Genomic DNA, 17612 nt, shown 5'->3' on the forward strand with positions numbered 1-17612 from the left:
CTTTCTTCCTTTCTTTTCTTCTTCTTTCCTTTCTTTCTTTTTTTTTTGTTTTGCTTTGTTTTTCTGTCTCTCTGTGTAGCCGTCCTAGCTGTCCTGGGACTGATTGGCCTTGGACTCACAGATATGAGCCTGCCTCTGCCTCCTGAGAGCTGGGACTAAAGGGGTGCGCCACCACTGCCCGGCTCGACTTCTGTCAAGTCACACTGTGTTTGCATTAGGAACGTTGTTGCTGGGTGTTCTGTGGTTTGAACAAATGCATCTTGACTTATTTCTTCTATTATGGTATCACACTTTCACTGTCCTAAGAGGTGTCTCACCTTACCCCACAGGTTCTCTAGCCATGGCACAAGTAGAGAAACGAGGCGGCTTGCTCCGGAAATCCTCAGCGTCAAGAAAACCGCTAAAGGAAAAAGTGGTGCTGATGTATGATGAGATTTTTATGGTGAGGCCCGTTACACTGCACAGCTAGATTGACTGTTTCTGTAGAGAATGTTAAAGTTGTGTTTGTCAGTTTATTTCTCTCTGTATATATGTGTGTTTCAGCAAGAGCTCAAGAGAACACAAACCATGGTGTGCGTATTTCCACGTGGGATCTGAGGGTTGGGCCGGACCATCAGGCTTGGGGGCAACAGTGCCTTTAGTCCCTGAGTCTTCTGGCTCTCTTTGTTTTTAAACAGTCTTGTTATATAGTTCTGTCAGGCTTAGAAATGACTGTGTAGATCAAGTTGTCCTTAAACTCGAAGTGACAATCCTGTCACATCCTCTTGAATGCTGCAATTATAGGCATGAACTACCTTGATTCTTCAGGGTTTTGTTTTGTTTTTTTTTAATCATCTTTTAAAAAAATATTATTTACATATACAGTGTTCTGCCTGCATGTGTGCTTGCAGTCCAGAAGAGGGTACCAGATCTCATTACAGATGGGTGTGAGCCGCCATGTGGTTGCTGGGAATTGAACTCAGGTCCTCTGGAAGAAATAGCCAGTGCTTTTAACCCCTAAGCCATCTCTTCAGCCCCTCAAATGATCTTTTTAAAATAAATTTATTTATTTTATGTGTATTGCTGTTTTGCCTGCATGTATGTCTGTGTGAGGGTATCAGATCTTGGAGTTACGGACAGGTGTAAGCTGCCATGTGGGTGCTGGGAATTGAACCCAGGTCCTCTGGAAGAGCAGTTCGTGCTCTTAAACCATAGAGCCATCTCTCCAGGCCCAGTCCAAATAATATTAGTCAGAAATAATCTTAGCTGCCTCCTGTGCACTCATGAGGATCGGAATTTGGATCCCCAGCATCCATTTAAAAATCTGGATGGTTACAGCAGCCCACTTGTAATCCCTGTGCTCAGAGGCAGAGATGGCATCTCCCGTGCAAGATAGCTAACTGAACTAGCAAATTAGAGTTCTCTGGGCTTAACTGAAGACCCTGCCTCAGTAGGTAAATAGAAAGTGATTGAAGAAGACCGCTTTCGTGGCCTTTGACCTCCATAGGTACAGTCACACATACACACCAGAACCCTGGTATTTACCTGTGCATGTGGATATGCTTATACCTATGCACACCATACACATACAGATACATCACTTCCAAAACAACAAAGGGAACAATGCCCCCAAGCCTTTCCATTTGCCACTTCCACTAGGCATGTAAGCCCAGCCTTCGAGAGCATGAACCGAGTGGTTATGAATATTGGTTGTTCTTCCAGAGGACCCAGGTGTGATTCCTTGAACCCATATGGTACCTCACCATCATCTGGAACTCCAATCCTAGGCAATCTGACACTTTCTGGCCTCCAAGAGCATCAGACACACACTTATACATGCAAATAAAGCATTCATACATATAAAATAAATAAAAATTTTAAAAAAGGCTAAGGCAAGAAAGTCATTACCTGGGCTGTATCATAAGTTAATAGGTCATTATAGGCTGTAGTGTAGGACCCTGCTCAAAATGTAAGCAATAACAACAACAGAGATGGTCAAGTAAGGGCTGAGGTGTGCTCAGCTGGGTTTGTTGCCTAGTATCACATAAAAGTAGTCATGGTGGTGCAGTCCTGTAATCCCACTTGGGAGGCGGAGGTAGAAGGATCAGAGTTCAGTATTATCCTTTGCTTTGTAGTGAGTCCAAGTCCAGAGCTCAAGGACTAATTGCGAGCTCTCATGGTAGAGACCTATGGTCATGTATTGATTATTATAGGTTATTATTATTATTTTTGAGACAGGGTTTCTCTGTGTAGCCTGGGCTGTCCTGGAACTCACTCTGTAGACCAGTCTGGCCTCGCACTCAGAGCTCTGCCAGCCTCTGCCTCCCAAGTGCTTGAACCAAAGGTGTGCACTACACTGCCCGACTCATTATGTTTTGAGATGACCTCAAATTCTTTATGTAGCCAAGGATGGCCTTGAGCTTCTGTTCCTTCTGCTTCCACCTTTCAGATGCTGAGAACTTAGTTGTTGTTGCCAGGATCTATGTAAAAACAATTAAATGGAGGAAGGAAGCTGCTTATCTATCTATCAACCAATCATCATCACCTGTCGTCTAATTTTATGCTTGTCTCACTAGCTTTTATAACTAAATTAACTTGTTTCTCTTCATGTACACTTTGCCTCAGGGCCTTTTACTATTTTTTAATCTGTGTGCCTACTTTCACTGCTTCCTCCATGTCTGTCTGTCTGTCTGTCTGGCCCAGGCACCTCCCTCTCCTTATTCCCTAGTTCTCTTCTCCCTTGTTCTCTTTTCTTGGCCTAGATTTCTCTTCCTACTTATTCCCTCTGCCTGCCAGCCCTGCCTGTCCCTTCTCTGCCTAGCTATTAACCATTCAGCTTTTTATTATACCAATCAGGCACCTTAGGTAGGCAGAGCAACACATCTTTACATTGTTAAACAAATGCAGCTTAAACAACAGTAACACGCCAGGTGGTGGCGGCAGCACACGCCTTTTGAGACCAGCCTGGTTTACAGAGCTAGTGCCAGGACAGGCTCCAAAGCCACAGAGAGAAACCCTGTCTTGAAAAACCAAAACCAAAACAACACTCCCCCCAAAAAACAAATGTAATACATCTTTGCCTAGTTGAAGTAATATTCCACAACAATGTATTTTTTATTTTTTAAATTGTATTTTGTGTGTGAGAGTTTTGCCGACATGTATGTGTATGTTTAGCATGTGTGCCTGGTGTTCACGGAGGTCAGAGTGGCATCAGATCCCCTGTAACCAGAGTTCCGGATGGCTGTGAGCTGCCTGTGGGGAACAATTGCTGTTAACCTCTGAGACATCGATCCAGCCCCCAAATATCTTTAAGAAAGACTTTATTTATTTATGTATTTAATTTTCCGTAGAGTATGAGTAGAGGTCAGAGGATGACTGTAGAGCTTTGGCTCTGTGTTTCCACCTTTAAGTGTGTCCCTGGGATAGAACACAGCTCACCAGGTTTGGGAGATACTTTTACTGGCTGAGCCAGCTTTATCCTTCTTTTAAAAAGTTGTGCTTGCAAAGGTAGGGGTGTGTGTGTGTGTGTGTGTGTTCATGTGTTCACAAAGGTCAGAGGAGGAAATCAGATACATTGGAGCTTTTGTTTTATGTGTGTGAATATTTTGTCTACATGTGTGATGTTTACCATGTGTATGCCATGTCTGAGGAGGTCAGAAGAGGGCGTTTGGATTTCGTTCACAGGTGTGGGTGCTGGGAATTGAATCCAGGTCCTCTGAAAGCAGAGCCCATGTTCTTTCCAGCACCCATTTTATTTTATTTTTTCATTTATTTATTTATTGGGGCAGGGTCTTCCTTTCTTTTCTTTTTTTTTTTTTCTTTCTGTTTTTTTGAGACAGGGTTTCTCTGTGGCTTTGGAGCCTGTCCTGGAACTTGCTCTGTAGACCAGGCTGGCCTCAAACTCACAGAGATCTGCCCACCTCTGCCCCTTGAGTGCTGGGATCAAAGGTGTGCGCCACCAATGCCCGGCAGAAGCAGGGTCTTTCTATGAATTCCTTGCTGCTCTGGAATTTGCTATGTAGACTAGGTTGGCCTAGAACTCACAAGAGACACACCCTGTCTTTGCCTCTCAAGTGCTGGCTGAAAGGCACTTGCTACCATGCGCCTAACCTTTGTTTTTTTTTTTCCCCCTCCTTTTTTAAATGGAAAATCTTTAAAGGAAATTTTTTGAGCCATTGTTTTACTTTTGGTGTGGAAAATATGTATCCATATATATATATATATATATATATATATATATAAACATTTTCAAAGTTAAACTTGACAGATAAAGTTGACAATATTTTTGATGCTTTTTGAGTTGGCAGTGAACTTGAACATGCTTCTGTTATGATTTCAGACGGAGGACCCCAGTAAGTGTAGTCCTCGGTTTTGGGAGGAGCTCTTCCTCATGAAGGTGAGACTGGGTGGCATGTTGGAGTTGTTGGGTGAGTAACATTGTATTCTGTATGCTAAGTGCTATGCTGAAAATCTGCTCAGGCTCTTACTGTTCTTTTGGCAGGTGAATTTAGAGTATCTAGAAGGCAAGCTGGAGTCTCTGGATGGTGAGGAGTTAATGAAGATCAAGGACAATGTAAACTGTTTATTTCAACACTGTATCCAGGCTCTAGGAGAGGAGCATCCAATCAGAGTTGTCAATGCATTGCAGGTATAGGCTGGGAGACCGGGAAGTTTTGTTTATCAGGAGAATGGAATTGAAGCTTATCGCATAGATGCTGAGGAACCTAGAATTGCCTTTAGCTGTCATGTTTGGTTTGGTTTTCTTTCCTTTTTATTTTTAATTTTTTTAAGATAAAACATCTGTGTTATTTAGCTATCTTCCTGTTTTATTTACTTATTTATTTTTTAAAAATTTACTTATTTTTTAAAAATGTAACATCTTTTTTTTTTAATTTATTATTTGTAAAGTGTTCTGCCTGCAGGCCAGAAGAGGGCGCCAGATCTCATTAATATCATTCAGATGGGTCTGAGCCACCATGTGGTTGCTGGGAATTGAACTTAGGGACCTCTGGAAGAACAGCTAATGCTCCTAACTCCTGAGTCATCTCTCCAGCCTCCTGTTTTATTTATAGTTTTAAAATACATTTATTATGGGCTAGAGAGATGGCTCAGCAGTGAAGAACACTAGCTGCTCTTCAGAGGACTCAGGTTCAATTCCCAGCACCCACATGGCAACTCACCACTGTCTGTAACTCCAGTTTTAGTAGATCTGACACCCTCACATAGACATACACTCAGGCAAAACAGCAATGCACATGAAGTAAAAATAAATAAATTATATATATAATAAAAACTCTGGCTGCCCTTTCAGAGGACCTGGGTTCCCAGCACTCGTTTGGCCGTTCAGAACCATCTATAAGTCCAGTCCTAGGGGATGCAATCCGTGCTCTTCCCTGCTCTCCATGGATGTGTGGCATGTATGTGGTGCACAGACATTCATGCAGGTGAAAAACCTGCACACATAAAAAACAAATTAAAAAATAATTAAAACCTTTATTACTATTATTTTTAGTTATATGTCTCCGTGTTGCATGAACAAGTTATCTGTGGAAACCAGAAAAGGGTATAGACTCCTCTGGTCCTGGAATTACTGTGGTTGTGAGTCACTGAGCATGGGTGCAGGGAATCAAGCCAGGGTCCTCTGGAAGAGCGGCAAGTATTCTTAACCACTAAGCTATCTCTGCAGTCTAATTTAAGTGTTTTTCTGTTTGTTTGTTTGTTTGTTTATATGCTTTAAATATGTATTTATTTGTGTGTGTGTGGAGGCCAGAGGTGAAAACTGGGTGTCTTCCCCAATTACTTTGTACCTTGCTATTTTTATTTATTTTATCTATCTATCTATCTATTTATTTATCTATTTTGAGACAGGGTTTCTTGTATAGTTTTGACTGTGCTGGAACTCTTTCTGTAGTCCAGGCTGGCTTTAGACTCACAGAGAGCCGCCTGCCTCTGACTCTGGAATTAAAGGTGTTTTATTTATTTATTTAATAATTTGAATTTATTTTATGTGCTTTGGTGTGAGGTGTCGGATCCCCTGGAACTGGAGTTACAGACAGTTGTGAGCTGCCCTGTGGCTTCCTTGGAAGGACAGCCAATGCTCCTAACCGCAGAGCCATCTCTGCAGCCCGTACTTCTTAACTAAGGAAATACTTTTGGGGAGCTCTAGAGAAGGCTTAACAGTTGATAACACTTGTTGCTTTTGCAGAGGATTTAGGTTTAGTTCCTAGCACTCACTTGATAGCTGACAGCTGTTTGTAACTCCAGTTCCAGTGGGTTCAGTGCCCTTTTCTGGCTTCCTTACATAGTGGTTTTATAGTCATACATGCACACACATAAACTAAAAAATAAATGTCTAAAACGTTTTTATTATGGGGCCAGGTGTGGTGGTGTACACCTTTAATCCTAGCACTTGGGAAGTAGAGGTAGGTGGATTTCTGTGAGTTCTGAAGTTCAGCCTGATTTATAGAGGGAGTTCCAGGCCAGTCAAGGCTATGTGGTAAGATCCTGTCTCAAAACAAACAAAAGCAAACAAAAAGATGTATGTACTGTGTATGATGTGTGTGTGGGAGTGTATATGCCACAGTGCTCCTAGAGACTAGAGGACAACCGTGTGTACTTGCTTATTTGCTTCCACTTCTGTGTGGTTCCGGGGGTCAAACTTGGCTCATTATCTTACAGAGCAAGCACTTTACCATCCGAGCTATCTTTCTAGCTCCTCACTTTTTTCCTCCATAGGAGGAAGTGGTATGTCTATTTTTACTACTGTTATCCTTATTCTCTAGAGACAGGGTCGCTGTGCCTAAAGCTCAGTCCTCGTGTGTGTGTGTGTGTGTGTGTGTGTGTGTGTGTGTGTGTGTGTGTGTGTGAGCACTGTGGAGTTAGAATGACTAGCAGGAGCTGGTTCTTGTGTCAGGCACCTTTACCTGAGCTAGCTCTTTGGCCCAGACCCGGACCTTCTGATTTTCTGCCTCCAACCCCCTAGTGCTGGGATTGTAGGTGTGCTTCTGCTTCTTAATTTCTGGATTGTCCATGTTAACATTTAAGCTCTTTTCAAACTCAAGAGTAGCAAATTGAATGTTAGCCTTGTCAAGATGTAGTTCTGAAGTTGAAGGAGGAAGCTACAGATTTAGGAAGTTTGGAGACTTCCTCTCTAGAAAGAATGCTTTTTCTCATCTTTGCAGACCTTGTGTGCACTAATTCGAGGAGTCCACCAGAAGAATAAATCTACATCTGGATTTGACATTATCAACATGCTGATGGGGTTTGACAAAGCGGAGCTGTGCATGAAGGTGAGGCACGTGGCCCTGAAGGGCTCTCCCTGGCCGCTGTTTGAGATGCTGCTGCTGCCCACAGACACTGGCAGATTTGGGTTCAGAGACTCTTCTTTTGGGTATTTTTTTGGTTTTTCCAGACAGGAATTCTCTCTGTATCAGCCAGCCTTGGGTGTCCTGGAATTCACTTTATAGATCAGGCTTGCCTCGAACTCATAGAGATCCACCTGCTTCTGCCTCCTGAGTGCTGGATTTAAAGGCATGAGCCACCACCACCCAGCTTTCTATGCCATGGATGGACTTAGATAAGATATGAGAAGTTACAGGTTCAAACTTTTGTGATGCTAGGGATGAAACCATGCTGTTGTACATGGAAGGTAAGCACTCTGCTGCCCAGAACCCTTGCTTGCTTTTGGCTTTGATGCAGGGTCTTGCGTAGCTGAGGCTGGCTGCAGACTTAAATTACACAGCATAGGACTTTTGTCGTTTTTCAAGACAGGGTTTCTCTGTGTTGCCCTGGTGGATAGAACTTTTTTTTTTTTTTTTATCATTTATTTAAGATTTATTTTTACTTTATGTGCGTTGGTGTCTCTCTTGTCTGTGTGTCTGTGAGAGGAATCCCTTGGAACTGGAGTTAGACAGTTATTAGCTGCCATGTGGGTGCTGAGAATTGAACCTGGGTCATCTGGAAGAACAGCCAGTGATCGGAGCCTTGGAGCCAACTCTCCAGCCCCTGCATAGAACTTTTTAAAAAACTCTTTGTGATTTTTCTTTTAGGTTTATTTATTTTATGTGTATGAGTGTTTTGCTTGTATCTATGTCCGTACTTCACAGTGCTTGGTGACTGAGAAGTCAGCAGAGGGCATTGGATCCTCTGGAATTGGAGTTGTAAATAGTTGCCAGCCTGATGTGGGTGCTGGGAAACCATTATAAGTCCTCTGTAAGAGCAATGAGTGTTTTTAAGCACTGAGTCATCTCAGGTGAAAAAAAAGAAGCATTAAGTTTAATTTAAAGAAAAGGAAAAACAATTAGAGATGACAGCCCAAACAGTGGGAAAGCCAGCTCCTGAGAGAGAGCCGCCAGCTCCTGAGAGAGAGCCGCCAGCTCCTGAGAGAGAGCCGCTTGGTGATGGTGCTGAGAAGAGAAATGCCGCTGACTTAAGAAATTGTGTGAGCTACTTACAAATGAATTAAGAGCGGGTAACCCTAACCCTGGCCATTGAAGAAACGTGTGCGTGTGTGTATATAGTGTGTGTGAGCACCCACATGCCATGGGAGCAGGTGTGGGTCATCAGGGTGAAATGGCAGGCGGGCATCTTTGCCTGCTGAGCCATCTTGCTAGCCCTCCTCAGTATCAAAATGTGTGCAGGATGGTGGGGTGGTGGCGCACGCCTTTAACCCCAGCATTTGGGAGGCAGAAGCAGGCAGATCTCTGTGAGTTCAAGACCAGCCTGGTCTACAAAGCAAGTTCCAGGACAGCCAGGGTAAAACAAAAAACAACAAAAAATGCATACACAAAAAAAGCAACAAAACAAAATGTATGCCTATGTCTTTCTTTGTATGTCTTGTACATTTGAAGGGGCAATTAATTACACAAAGTCCCCAATTTCTACACTGGCTAAGTTCTCTGTATCCGCCAACTGTCAAGGAGGGACATGACACTGTCTCTCTGGGCAAAGGATTTATATAATTCTTCATATGTCTTTTCGTCAATCTCTGCGGTAGTCCGAGTTTCTTCTACATCTCCACAGTAGCATTTAAATGTTGGCCATAAGTGTGTAGCCTGCACTGGAGTGCTTGCTCATTGCTCACGCTCACATAAATTGGTTCACTCAGGCTGAGCCTGGTGAGACCCAGGAGCTTGTCTTGGTGTTAGCAGTCCATTGTTGCCATGGGTCATGTGCCGTGTTTCAGACCTGTGCCCTTTCTTCTCTTGATTTTCTTGCTTTCCATCTTCCAGCTATTGGGATTACAGGTGTACACCACCATGCCCACACCATTGTTTTTGTCAGGGTGGGGGTGGGGTAGGTCTAGTTATCTTGTCTAGGCTGGTTTTGAACCTACAGTTCAAGTAATTCTTCCTGCTTCAGCCTCTTGAGTAGGCTGGGACTACTGGCACATACCACCATGCTTGGCTTGAATTAAATGAAAGATTATGCTTACATTTTTATTTACACACTTGTATGTGTGTGGAATAGTGGGTATGGGGACATCAGAGGACAACTTTCAGGAGTTGATTCCCCTTCCACTATGTGGGTCCTGGGGATCAAACTTAGGTTGTTAGTCAAGTGCTTTTGTCCACAGCTGCCCTTTGAACTTTTTAAAAATTAGATTTATTCATGTTGTGTTATGTGCAAGTGTTTTACCTGTGTGTATGTATGCTTGATGCCCTTGGAAGACAGAGGAGGGTGTCAGATTTCCTAGATCCGGAGTTCTGGATGGCTGTGAACTGTCATGTAGGTGCCTGGAGTCCAGCCTGGGTCCTGTGCAAGAGCAGCCAGAGCATTTAACTGCAGAACCATCATCTCTCCAGCCCCATGTCCTTTGAATTTTTATACCCATCGTTTGAAACTAGTTTTTTCCTTCTGCTCCTCTTTTTCCTCTTGCTGTGTCCCCCCTCCTCTACACCCCGCCCCTGGTGTATGAGTCAAAACGAGGGTTTGTGCATGACTCGTTTTAGACAGGGCTTTAACACTAAGACACTGTCCTTATGATGGCACTTTCATGACTCACATATTGTATAGTTGGCCCTTAAGTTGAACAAGCATCACCACTTTTAATTTAAAAACCAGTTTTAATTGTCTCTCAAAAGAAAAAATATGATCCTCTGAGTGCTGAAATCAGACATATGTCTGGTGTCCATTTGGGATTGAACGAACAGCCTCATGAAAGCTAGGCAAGCACTCTGTCAGCAGGCCACACTCCCAGCCCCTTCTCTAGCTGGTGTCCCTTTCCTCTTTGGAAAAAAAAAAGTGTGTGTGTGTGTGTGTGTGTGTGTGTGTGTGTGTGTGTGTGTGAGAGAGAGAGAGAGAGAGAGAGATCGAGAGCAAGCTGTGTATGTGTTTATATGACGGTACATATGGAGGCCAAAGGTCAACATTGAGTGGCTTCTGTCAAGTTCCACATTTTTTTTTTTTTTATTTTTGGAGACAGGGTTTCTCTGTATTGTTTTGGAGCCTATCCTGAAACCTGCTCTGTAGACCAGGCTGGCCAGAGATCCACCTGCCTCTGCCTCCTCAGTGCTGGGCTCAAAGGCATGTACCACCAACGCCCAGCTTCCACCTTATTTTTTTGAGACAAGATTTTTCACTGAGCCTTGGAGCTGTAGACTAGCTACCTGGTCCACAGGCCCCAAAATCTTCCTGTCTTTTCCTTTTTAGTGCTGGGATTACAGGCATGAACCACTGTGCTAAGCTATATATATATATATATTTGTGTGTGTGTGTGTGTGTGTAGGTCAGGGGTTGATGTCAGGAGTCTTGTTATTAATTTATTATTAAAAAAGCTTTATAACATTTTATTCATGTGTGCGCACGTGCATGCCATCCATGGCTTATGTGTGGAGGTCAGAAGACTTGATATTACTTTCTTTTGTCTTTCTCTTTAAACTAAAAACACATGCAAGTTTCAAGGTCTTACTTTGAAAATGTAGGGTAGATAGATGTTCACATGTTTAATTTAACTGAAACACACTATTTTATTTTTGAGGCAGGGTTTTTCTATTTTGTAGTCCTAGCTGTCCTAGAACTCACTGACTCAATATGTGTATTAGACTGGCCTCAAACTCACAGAGATCCTCCTGCTCCTGCCTCCCAGTGCTGGAATTAAAGGTGTTTGTCACCACATCCAGCTGAAACATTGTATTTTGAAAATCCAACATGCTGAATCCTAAATTCTACTGTTTTCTTAGAGGTTTATTTGTTTATGTGTGTGAGTTGTTTAGTTCATTTTGTTGTTTTTTGTCTTCATGCATGTATGTGCATCATATACACAGCTGGTGCCCTCAGAGCCCAGAAGAGGGTGTTGCATCCCCTGCAACTGGAGTTATAGCTGGCTTTGAACTACTGCGTGGTTTCTAGGAACCAAAAAACCAGATTTTCTGTAAGAACAAGTGTTCTTAACCACTGAGCCATTTCTCTAGCCTTGAATTTTTTCCCCTTTATTTAATGTAGAATATTTTTTCTTTCTTCCTGTATCACAGTTTGAAGATTTTACCTTTTATTAGTTTATGTCCAAAAGCTATTTATTTCTTTTTTTAGTGCAATCACCAAATTCTAACCATACTGTCAGTTGTAGATGAACCCAGCCAGCTTTGTTAGATTGCTCATATGGCCATTAGATGGCCAGTAGTGAATTGGTACTGTGTCTGTCACTGGTTTACTGCACCTGCATGATGCAATTCCTTTAACAAGTAATGAAATCATGTATAACTACTAAACCATTAGGTTTCCCTTTTCCAAACTACTTCAGTGTTCTAATGTTAAGGTTTATATATGTATAAAGCTCTGAACATCCATGTAGTATAGGAGTGAATACCCTATTATTCACTGCAGTTGTTCTAAAATATTTCCCCCCAAGTAGCTAGACTTTGAAGTCATTTCTTTGATCTTGCATGGCCTGGACTAGGGAAATGATACAGTTATTTACTTTACTGTGAGTAACACAACACAACACTGGGTAAAGATGGGGTGTTAAGTGTTGCTTGCTTGGAGTGCTTTTAATGTTATGGTTCTCTTTCCCAGAACTTGATGGAGAGTTTGGATTCCTTACTGTGTGCAGAAGGTTCTGAGAGCCTGAAGAGTTTGTGTCTGAAACTTCTTCTTTGCTTAGTGACTGTAAGTGACCACCTGTGTGCTTGCCACGGGATTCATTACATCAGAGCCACAACTAGTTGAATACTTCCTCCCAAAGGTGAAAGAAATTCTCTACTAGGGTATTACATCATTCCCCTTTGTCTCAACATATAGGAGTTAGTTGTATAGAATTGTGGTTTTTGGAAATTAACCTTTGAGCAGTTGCTGGCATTTTTAGTCTATAGACTATATGATATTTACCACTTGATTTTTTATTTTGCTTAAAAATTTTAAAAATTGTGTGTGTGTGTGTGTGTGTGTGTGTGTGTGTGTCTGTCTGTCTGTCTGTCTGTCCCCTTCCCCATACATAAAGTCATATTGGTCAAAAGAACTTTCAGGAGTTGGCTCTCTCCTTTCACCATGTGGGTCCCAGGCTGGAACTCAGGTCATCAGGCTTGGTGGCAAGGGCCTTAACCTGTTGAGCCATCTCCCCAGGTGATACATGTCATGTTAGAAGGACTATTCTAGGAGAAGTTTGGGATTATCTTATTTTTCCTTTTCATTGGCTATCACTTAAAAATGGCTCTTGGGATTCTAATTCTTGGGATAATTTTTTCTTGCTGTTTGCTTTAACATTTTTGTTTCAAGAAGATGCTAGGGTAAGAGATACATGTGAGATGTCAGGTATATTGGTCCAGACTTTTAAAAGCTTTTCATTGCATTTAGGTTACAGACAACATCAGTCAGAATACTATCCTGGAATATGTAATGATCAACAGTATATTTGAAGCAATTTTACAGGTAGGTCAACTTCCTAATGACCTTTCCCTTGTAGATAGACAATCTCTTGAGATTTTTAGTTTGACTTCCCTAGAACCAGGACTTAATCCTTAGGAGTTATACATTCTGTGTCTTGTTACAGATACTGTCCCATCCTCCAAGTCGTAGAGAGCATGGCTATGATGCTGTTGTCCTCTTGGCTTTGCTGGTGAACTACAGAAAATATGAGGTAGGTGGGTCCCTAGTATACAATTGTTTTTCCATGATCATCTTGCTGGGCACAGCAGCCATCTTAAATTGTTTATGCAGAAGACATGCTCTTGGTAAACGGTATTCTTTTTTTTCTTCCCTTAAACAAAGTTTTATTTTTATTTTATGAGAATGGCTATTTTGTCTGCATGTGTGTCTGTGCACCATCCATGTTCCTAGTACTGATGAAGAGGGCATCCAGAGCCCCTTGAACTGGAGTTACAGACGATTGTGAGCCGCCATGGTGGTGCTGGAATTGAACCCACACCATCCAAAGAGCAACCAGAGTTCTTAACTGCTGAGCCACTGCCAAGGCCCCCCTTTTTTCCCCAGATAGGGTTTCAAGTAGCTTAGGCTGGCCTCATTCACTTTGTAGCTGAGTATAACCTTGACTTCTCATCCATTTGCTTTTACTTCCTGATTGTGGCATTATGGTCATTTACTGCCATGCCTGACTTTACCTAGGAAGTTTTGTTTTGTTAACTTTGTTTTGAGACAGTCTTACTTCATGTCTTTGGCCAGCCTGGAACACACATAGTCCTGCTTGTCTCTCCTGAGTGCTAAGATTAAAGAAATGGCCACTGTACTCAGCCCTCTAGGAACTTTTTTCTTCCACAGACAGGTTTTTTTCTGTTAGCCCTGATCTGTAGACTAGGCTGGCCTTGAACTCACAGAGATCCACCTGCCTCTGCCAACCCCTCCCCGCACTGGGATTAAAAGTGTGCATCACCAACACCCAGCAGGAACTTTGTAAAATAAAAGAAGGGTTTGTGTTAACTCTGGTTGTATTACACTGAATCAGAATTTGTCAGGGTCGTTTGTCAGGACTGGTCGTTTATTTTTTAAAAGATCCCCACCTGAAGTTAGGTAAGGGTGCTCATGCCTGCAATCTCAGCACCTTGCAGGCTGAGACAAGAGGCTTGCCACCAATTCAAGGGTAGCTGGTGCAACATGGTGAATTCTGGGCTAAAACAAACAAACAAACCCCCAGCAAAACAGAATGAATTTCCATGTAGGAAATAAACCAGTGTTAGTAATCATAGGCTAGGGGCTGGAGAGATGGCTTAAAGGTTAAGAGCACAGGCTGTTTTTCCAGAGATCCTGAGTTCAATTCCCAGCAACCACATGGTGGCTCACAACCATCTGTAATGAGATCTGGTACTGGTTCTGGAGTGTAGGCATTTATGCAGGCAGAAAACTGTATACATAATAAACAAATAAATCTTAAAAAAGAGAGAGAAAAAAACTTTAATAAAAACAAAAGAAAAAAATCACAGGCCTACTGCATCTGCTTTGGAAGATTACTTGTATGTGTGTGTGACTGAGTGCATATATGTATATTACATGCATGCAGTTATACTTAGAGGCCAGAAGAGGGCATTGGATTCCCCTGGAATTGGAGTTACCTGTAGTTGTGGTTGTGTTGTCTGGCATGACATGGGTGTTGAGAACTTAACCAGGGTCTTCTGCAAGAACAGCAAGTGCTTTTTGTCACGAAGCCATTTCTCTAATTCCAGTTTTTGTTTTTTTAAATAGGGTCCTGCTATGTAGCCCTGACTAGCCTAGAGTTCAGTATGTAGAGCAGGCTGATCCTCTGTGAATCTTCCCATCCCTAACTCAGTTCAGTTGTATGATGTGCAGGCCTATGTGACTTTCTGGCAAGGCTAGCTTTATATGTCTTATTCCTTAAGTGGTCTATGTAGTACTGCTGATCTAAGAGCTAGCTGTTTTTTTGGAGACAGGGTTTCTCTATGGAGCTTTGGCTGTCCTGAAACTTGCTTTGTAGACCAGGCTAGCCTTAGACTCACAGAGATTCCCCTGCTTCTGCCTCCTGAGTGCTGTAATTAAAGGCGTAGACCACCATCACTGGGCTGGATTCTCTGATTTTAATGAAGATTTTGTTTTAATTTCTTTTTTTGGTTTTTAAAGACAGGGTTTCTCTATAGCTTTGGAGCCAGTCCTGGAACTCACTCTGTAGACCAGGCTGGCCTTGAAGTCACAGAGATCCACCTGTCTGTGCCTCTAAAGGCATGCCTGGCTTTAATGAAGATTTTAGTTGAAAGTACTACTTTATCTTTAGCAATACTGGAGGTTACTTACCCACCCCCTTGCTGCTCAGAGTGTTGGCAATCCTGCTTTGAGTCCACTCACCTGTGATTTTAGTGTGAAGACAGGACTTCATACAGCCTGGGCTGGATTTGAAGTAGTCTTCCTGCTTTCCTCTTCCTAGTGAATCTCTGTGCCCCACCCCCCAGCACACATCTCTCTCCCTCCTTCCTTCCCTCCTTTCTATACAGAGTTTCGTTCTATAGCTCAGGCTGGCCCCAAATTCATGGTGAGCCATGCCTCAGTCTCCCAATATTGGGTTGTAAGTGTGTAGCACCATACCCAGTGAGCCTCTTGGTTTCCGTTTTTGAAATGAAATCCAGAACTCAGAGAATAGTGTATGTGTCTTATTCCTCTGAGTGCATAGAGACCGAGGGGTTGCTGAGGGAAGCCAGGATCTCCCTGAGGGATGGCCCTGAAGAGTAGGAGGCAGCTGGTAGACATGGAGAACAACTCTCTGCAGTCAGGTACTGTGCTAGGGTAACCTTCTTCACCAATAACCAAGGGCTCTGAGAGTTATGGTCGCTTCTTAGTTTACTGGACTATGTCTGCTGAAAAGTGTGCCGGCTGCTGACAGGACTTTTAAAAATATTTTTCTGAATTTTTGGCTCTTTGGGTTCTTTTAACTTTTCCTTCCATCCTTTCTTCCTTCCCCCCCCCCCCCCCCGTCTTTCCCTCCCTTCCTTTTTTCCTCCCTCCCTCCCTTTTCTTTCTTTCTTTCTTTTTTTTTTTTTTTTTTTTGAGGCAGGACTTATTTAGGCCACAGGCTTGCTTGGCTGCCCTTGTACTTGCTGTGTGGCCTAAGCTGGCCTCTAGCTTTCAGGACTCTCCTGTCTCAGCCTCCCAGGTCCTGTGAGTACAGGCATGTGCTGTCATGCCTGCATCACTGAGTAACTTCATTCAGAAACACCGAAAGAGATGGGTGTTATTGTCATGAGGAGAGGCCTCGAGAAGAGAACACTTAGGAGAGTCTGGCATGCGTGGAGCAACGTTAATGTGCTAGAAATCCCAAGAGCTGGGCATGTTTATTGTCCTGGAGTGTAGAACTACAAATAAACATGTAATTTATCACCAGTACCTGTTTTTACTGGCAATCTGCAGGTGCTGTTGTAGACATTGTGATCTCTGTCATGTGTAAAAGCCTCTGGGGCCTTATTACAACAGCAAGAAAAATAGCTGAGGAAAAATGCTGAGGGAAGCTGAAGAAGTTGAGTTCTGTGTGACAGGAATGTGCTATTGTCACTAATGAGTATTTTACAACCTTCTGGTGGATATAGCCGTTCTGAGGCAGTGGCTTGGCTTCTCTAAGTGCAAAGTGAACCCTGGATCAGCCCAGTAGGGCTCTGAAGTGTCAGCCTGAAAAATGGGACACAGCCAGGAGCTAGAGAAAATTGTATTTCTAGAGTGAAGCGTGCATCTTTGTTGTGTCAGAAACCCCAGAAGGGCAAGCTGGTGGTCATGCTTTCTCAGGAATTTACAACTTTGTATATAAGCCACTCACTAGATGCCATTAAAGAAGCCTGATTACAGTGGAACAGGAAGGTTTTTGACAAGAGCATGAGGAATTCCAAATGAACATAGCTAAATTAAACGCCAGTAAAATTTTATGTGAACCAGTAGGAGAAAGTATGCTGGGGAGAATATTTTAACTACTACAGTGTTAATCCCATGACCAGTAAGACATGTTGTAAATCTTTCTAGAAAGGGGTAAAGGTATCAAGAGACTAGTTGGATATAAGAAATAAGTAAAGATCCAGGCAGTGGTAGGGCACACCTTTAATCCTAGCACTCAGCAGGCGGAGGCAGGTGGATTTCTAATGGTCTACAGGGCAAGTTGTAGGATGACAGCCAGGGATACATAGTGAGGCCCTGTCTTAAAAAAAGAAAAAAAGAAAAGTGCTTTGCTTTTTCTAAGGGTGACATCTCTAGGTCAGCCAACTGCTGATTTTTCTTTCTGAGAATCCACCTGCACCGGATCTTGACAGCCTGTATCATAATAATGTAAAACGTAATAAACATTTGGGCTGTTATGAGAACAATAACTTTATTTTTCTGCCCCCCATTGATGTGACGGATGCGGATGCGCTTTGAAACTTGGTTAAATGAGGTCTGTGTGGGGATTAGCCTTCCAGGTTTGGTTTCAGGTTTCTTAGTGAGTTTTCTTGGTAGCTATAAAACTTGCCAGCCTGAACTCTTCTGTCACTGCCCTCCTTGGGTTGGAATTAGTCCTTGGTGCTCAGGGGAACTTTCCTCATGTCCTGTGAGTGGGATGTTTTTAAGGTGAGCAGGTCATTGGCTCTCATCCCTCTTCTAAGAAGTAGTCCTATCTTTAATGAGTTTAAATGTGTGCCCAGCTGAGACGGGGTCTGGAAAAACTCAAATAATCTTCCTGTGCTGTAAGTGATGGGACAATCACCAAATCCCAGTGTCCTGAC

At 42.7% G+C, this 17612-nt stretch overlaps 1 protein-coding gene across 1 annotated transcript in view; it reads left to right on the forward strand.

Moving 5' to 3' along the window:
• The window catches only part of Armh3 (armadillo like helical domain containing 3), a 159143-nt gene that overhangs the window by 16963 nt on the left and 124568 nt on the right, over positions 1 to 17612 (forward strand). The window contains exons 2-8 of the mRNA XM_051199991.1: positions 330 to 442; positions 4319 to 4375; positions 4481 to 4627; positions 7161 to 7268; positions 11992 to 12084; positions 12769 to 12843; positions 12965 to 13051. Coding sequence (XP_051055948.1) covers positions 341 to 442; positions 4319 to 4375; positions 4481 to 4627; positions 7161 to 7268; positions 11992 to 12084; positions 12769 to 12843; positions 12965 to 13051 — 669 coding nt within the window. The 5' untranslated portion in view covers positions 330 to 340. The remainder of the gene's footprint in view (positions 1 to 329; positions 443 to 4318; positions 4376 to 4480; positions 4628 to 7160; positions 7269 to 11991; positions 12085 to 12768; positions 12844 to 12964; positions 13052 to 17612) is intronic.

This window comes from Phodopus roborovskii, unplaced genomic scaffold (genome assembly GCF_943737965.1).
Source record: "Phodopus roborovskii unplaced genomic scaffold, PHOROB, whole genome shotgun sequence".
NCBI lineage: Eukaryota > Metazoa > Chordata > Mammalia > Rodentia > Cricetidae > Phodopus > Phodopus roborovskii.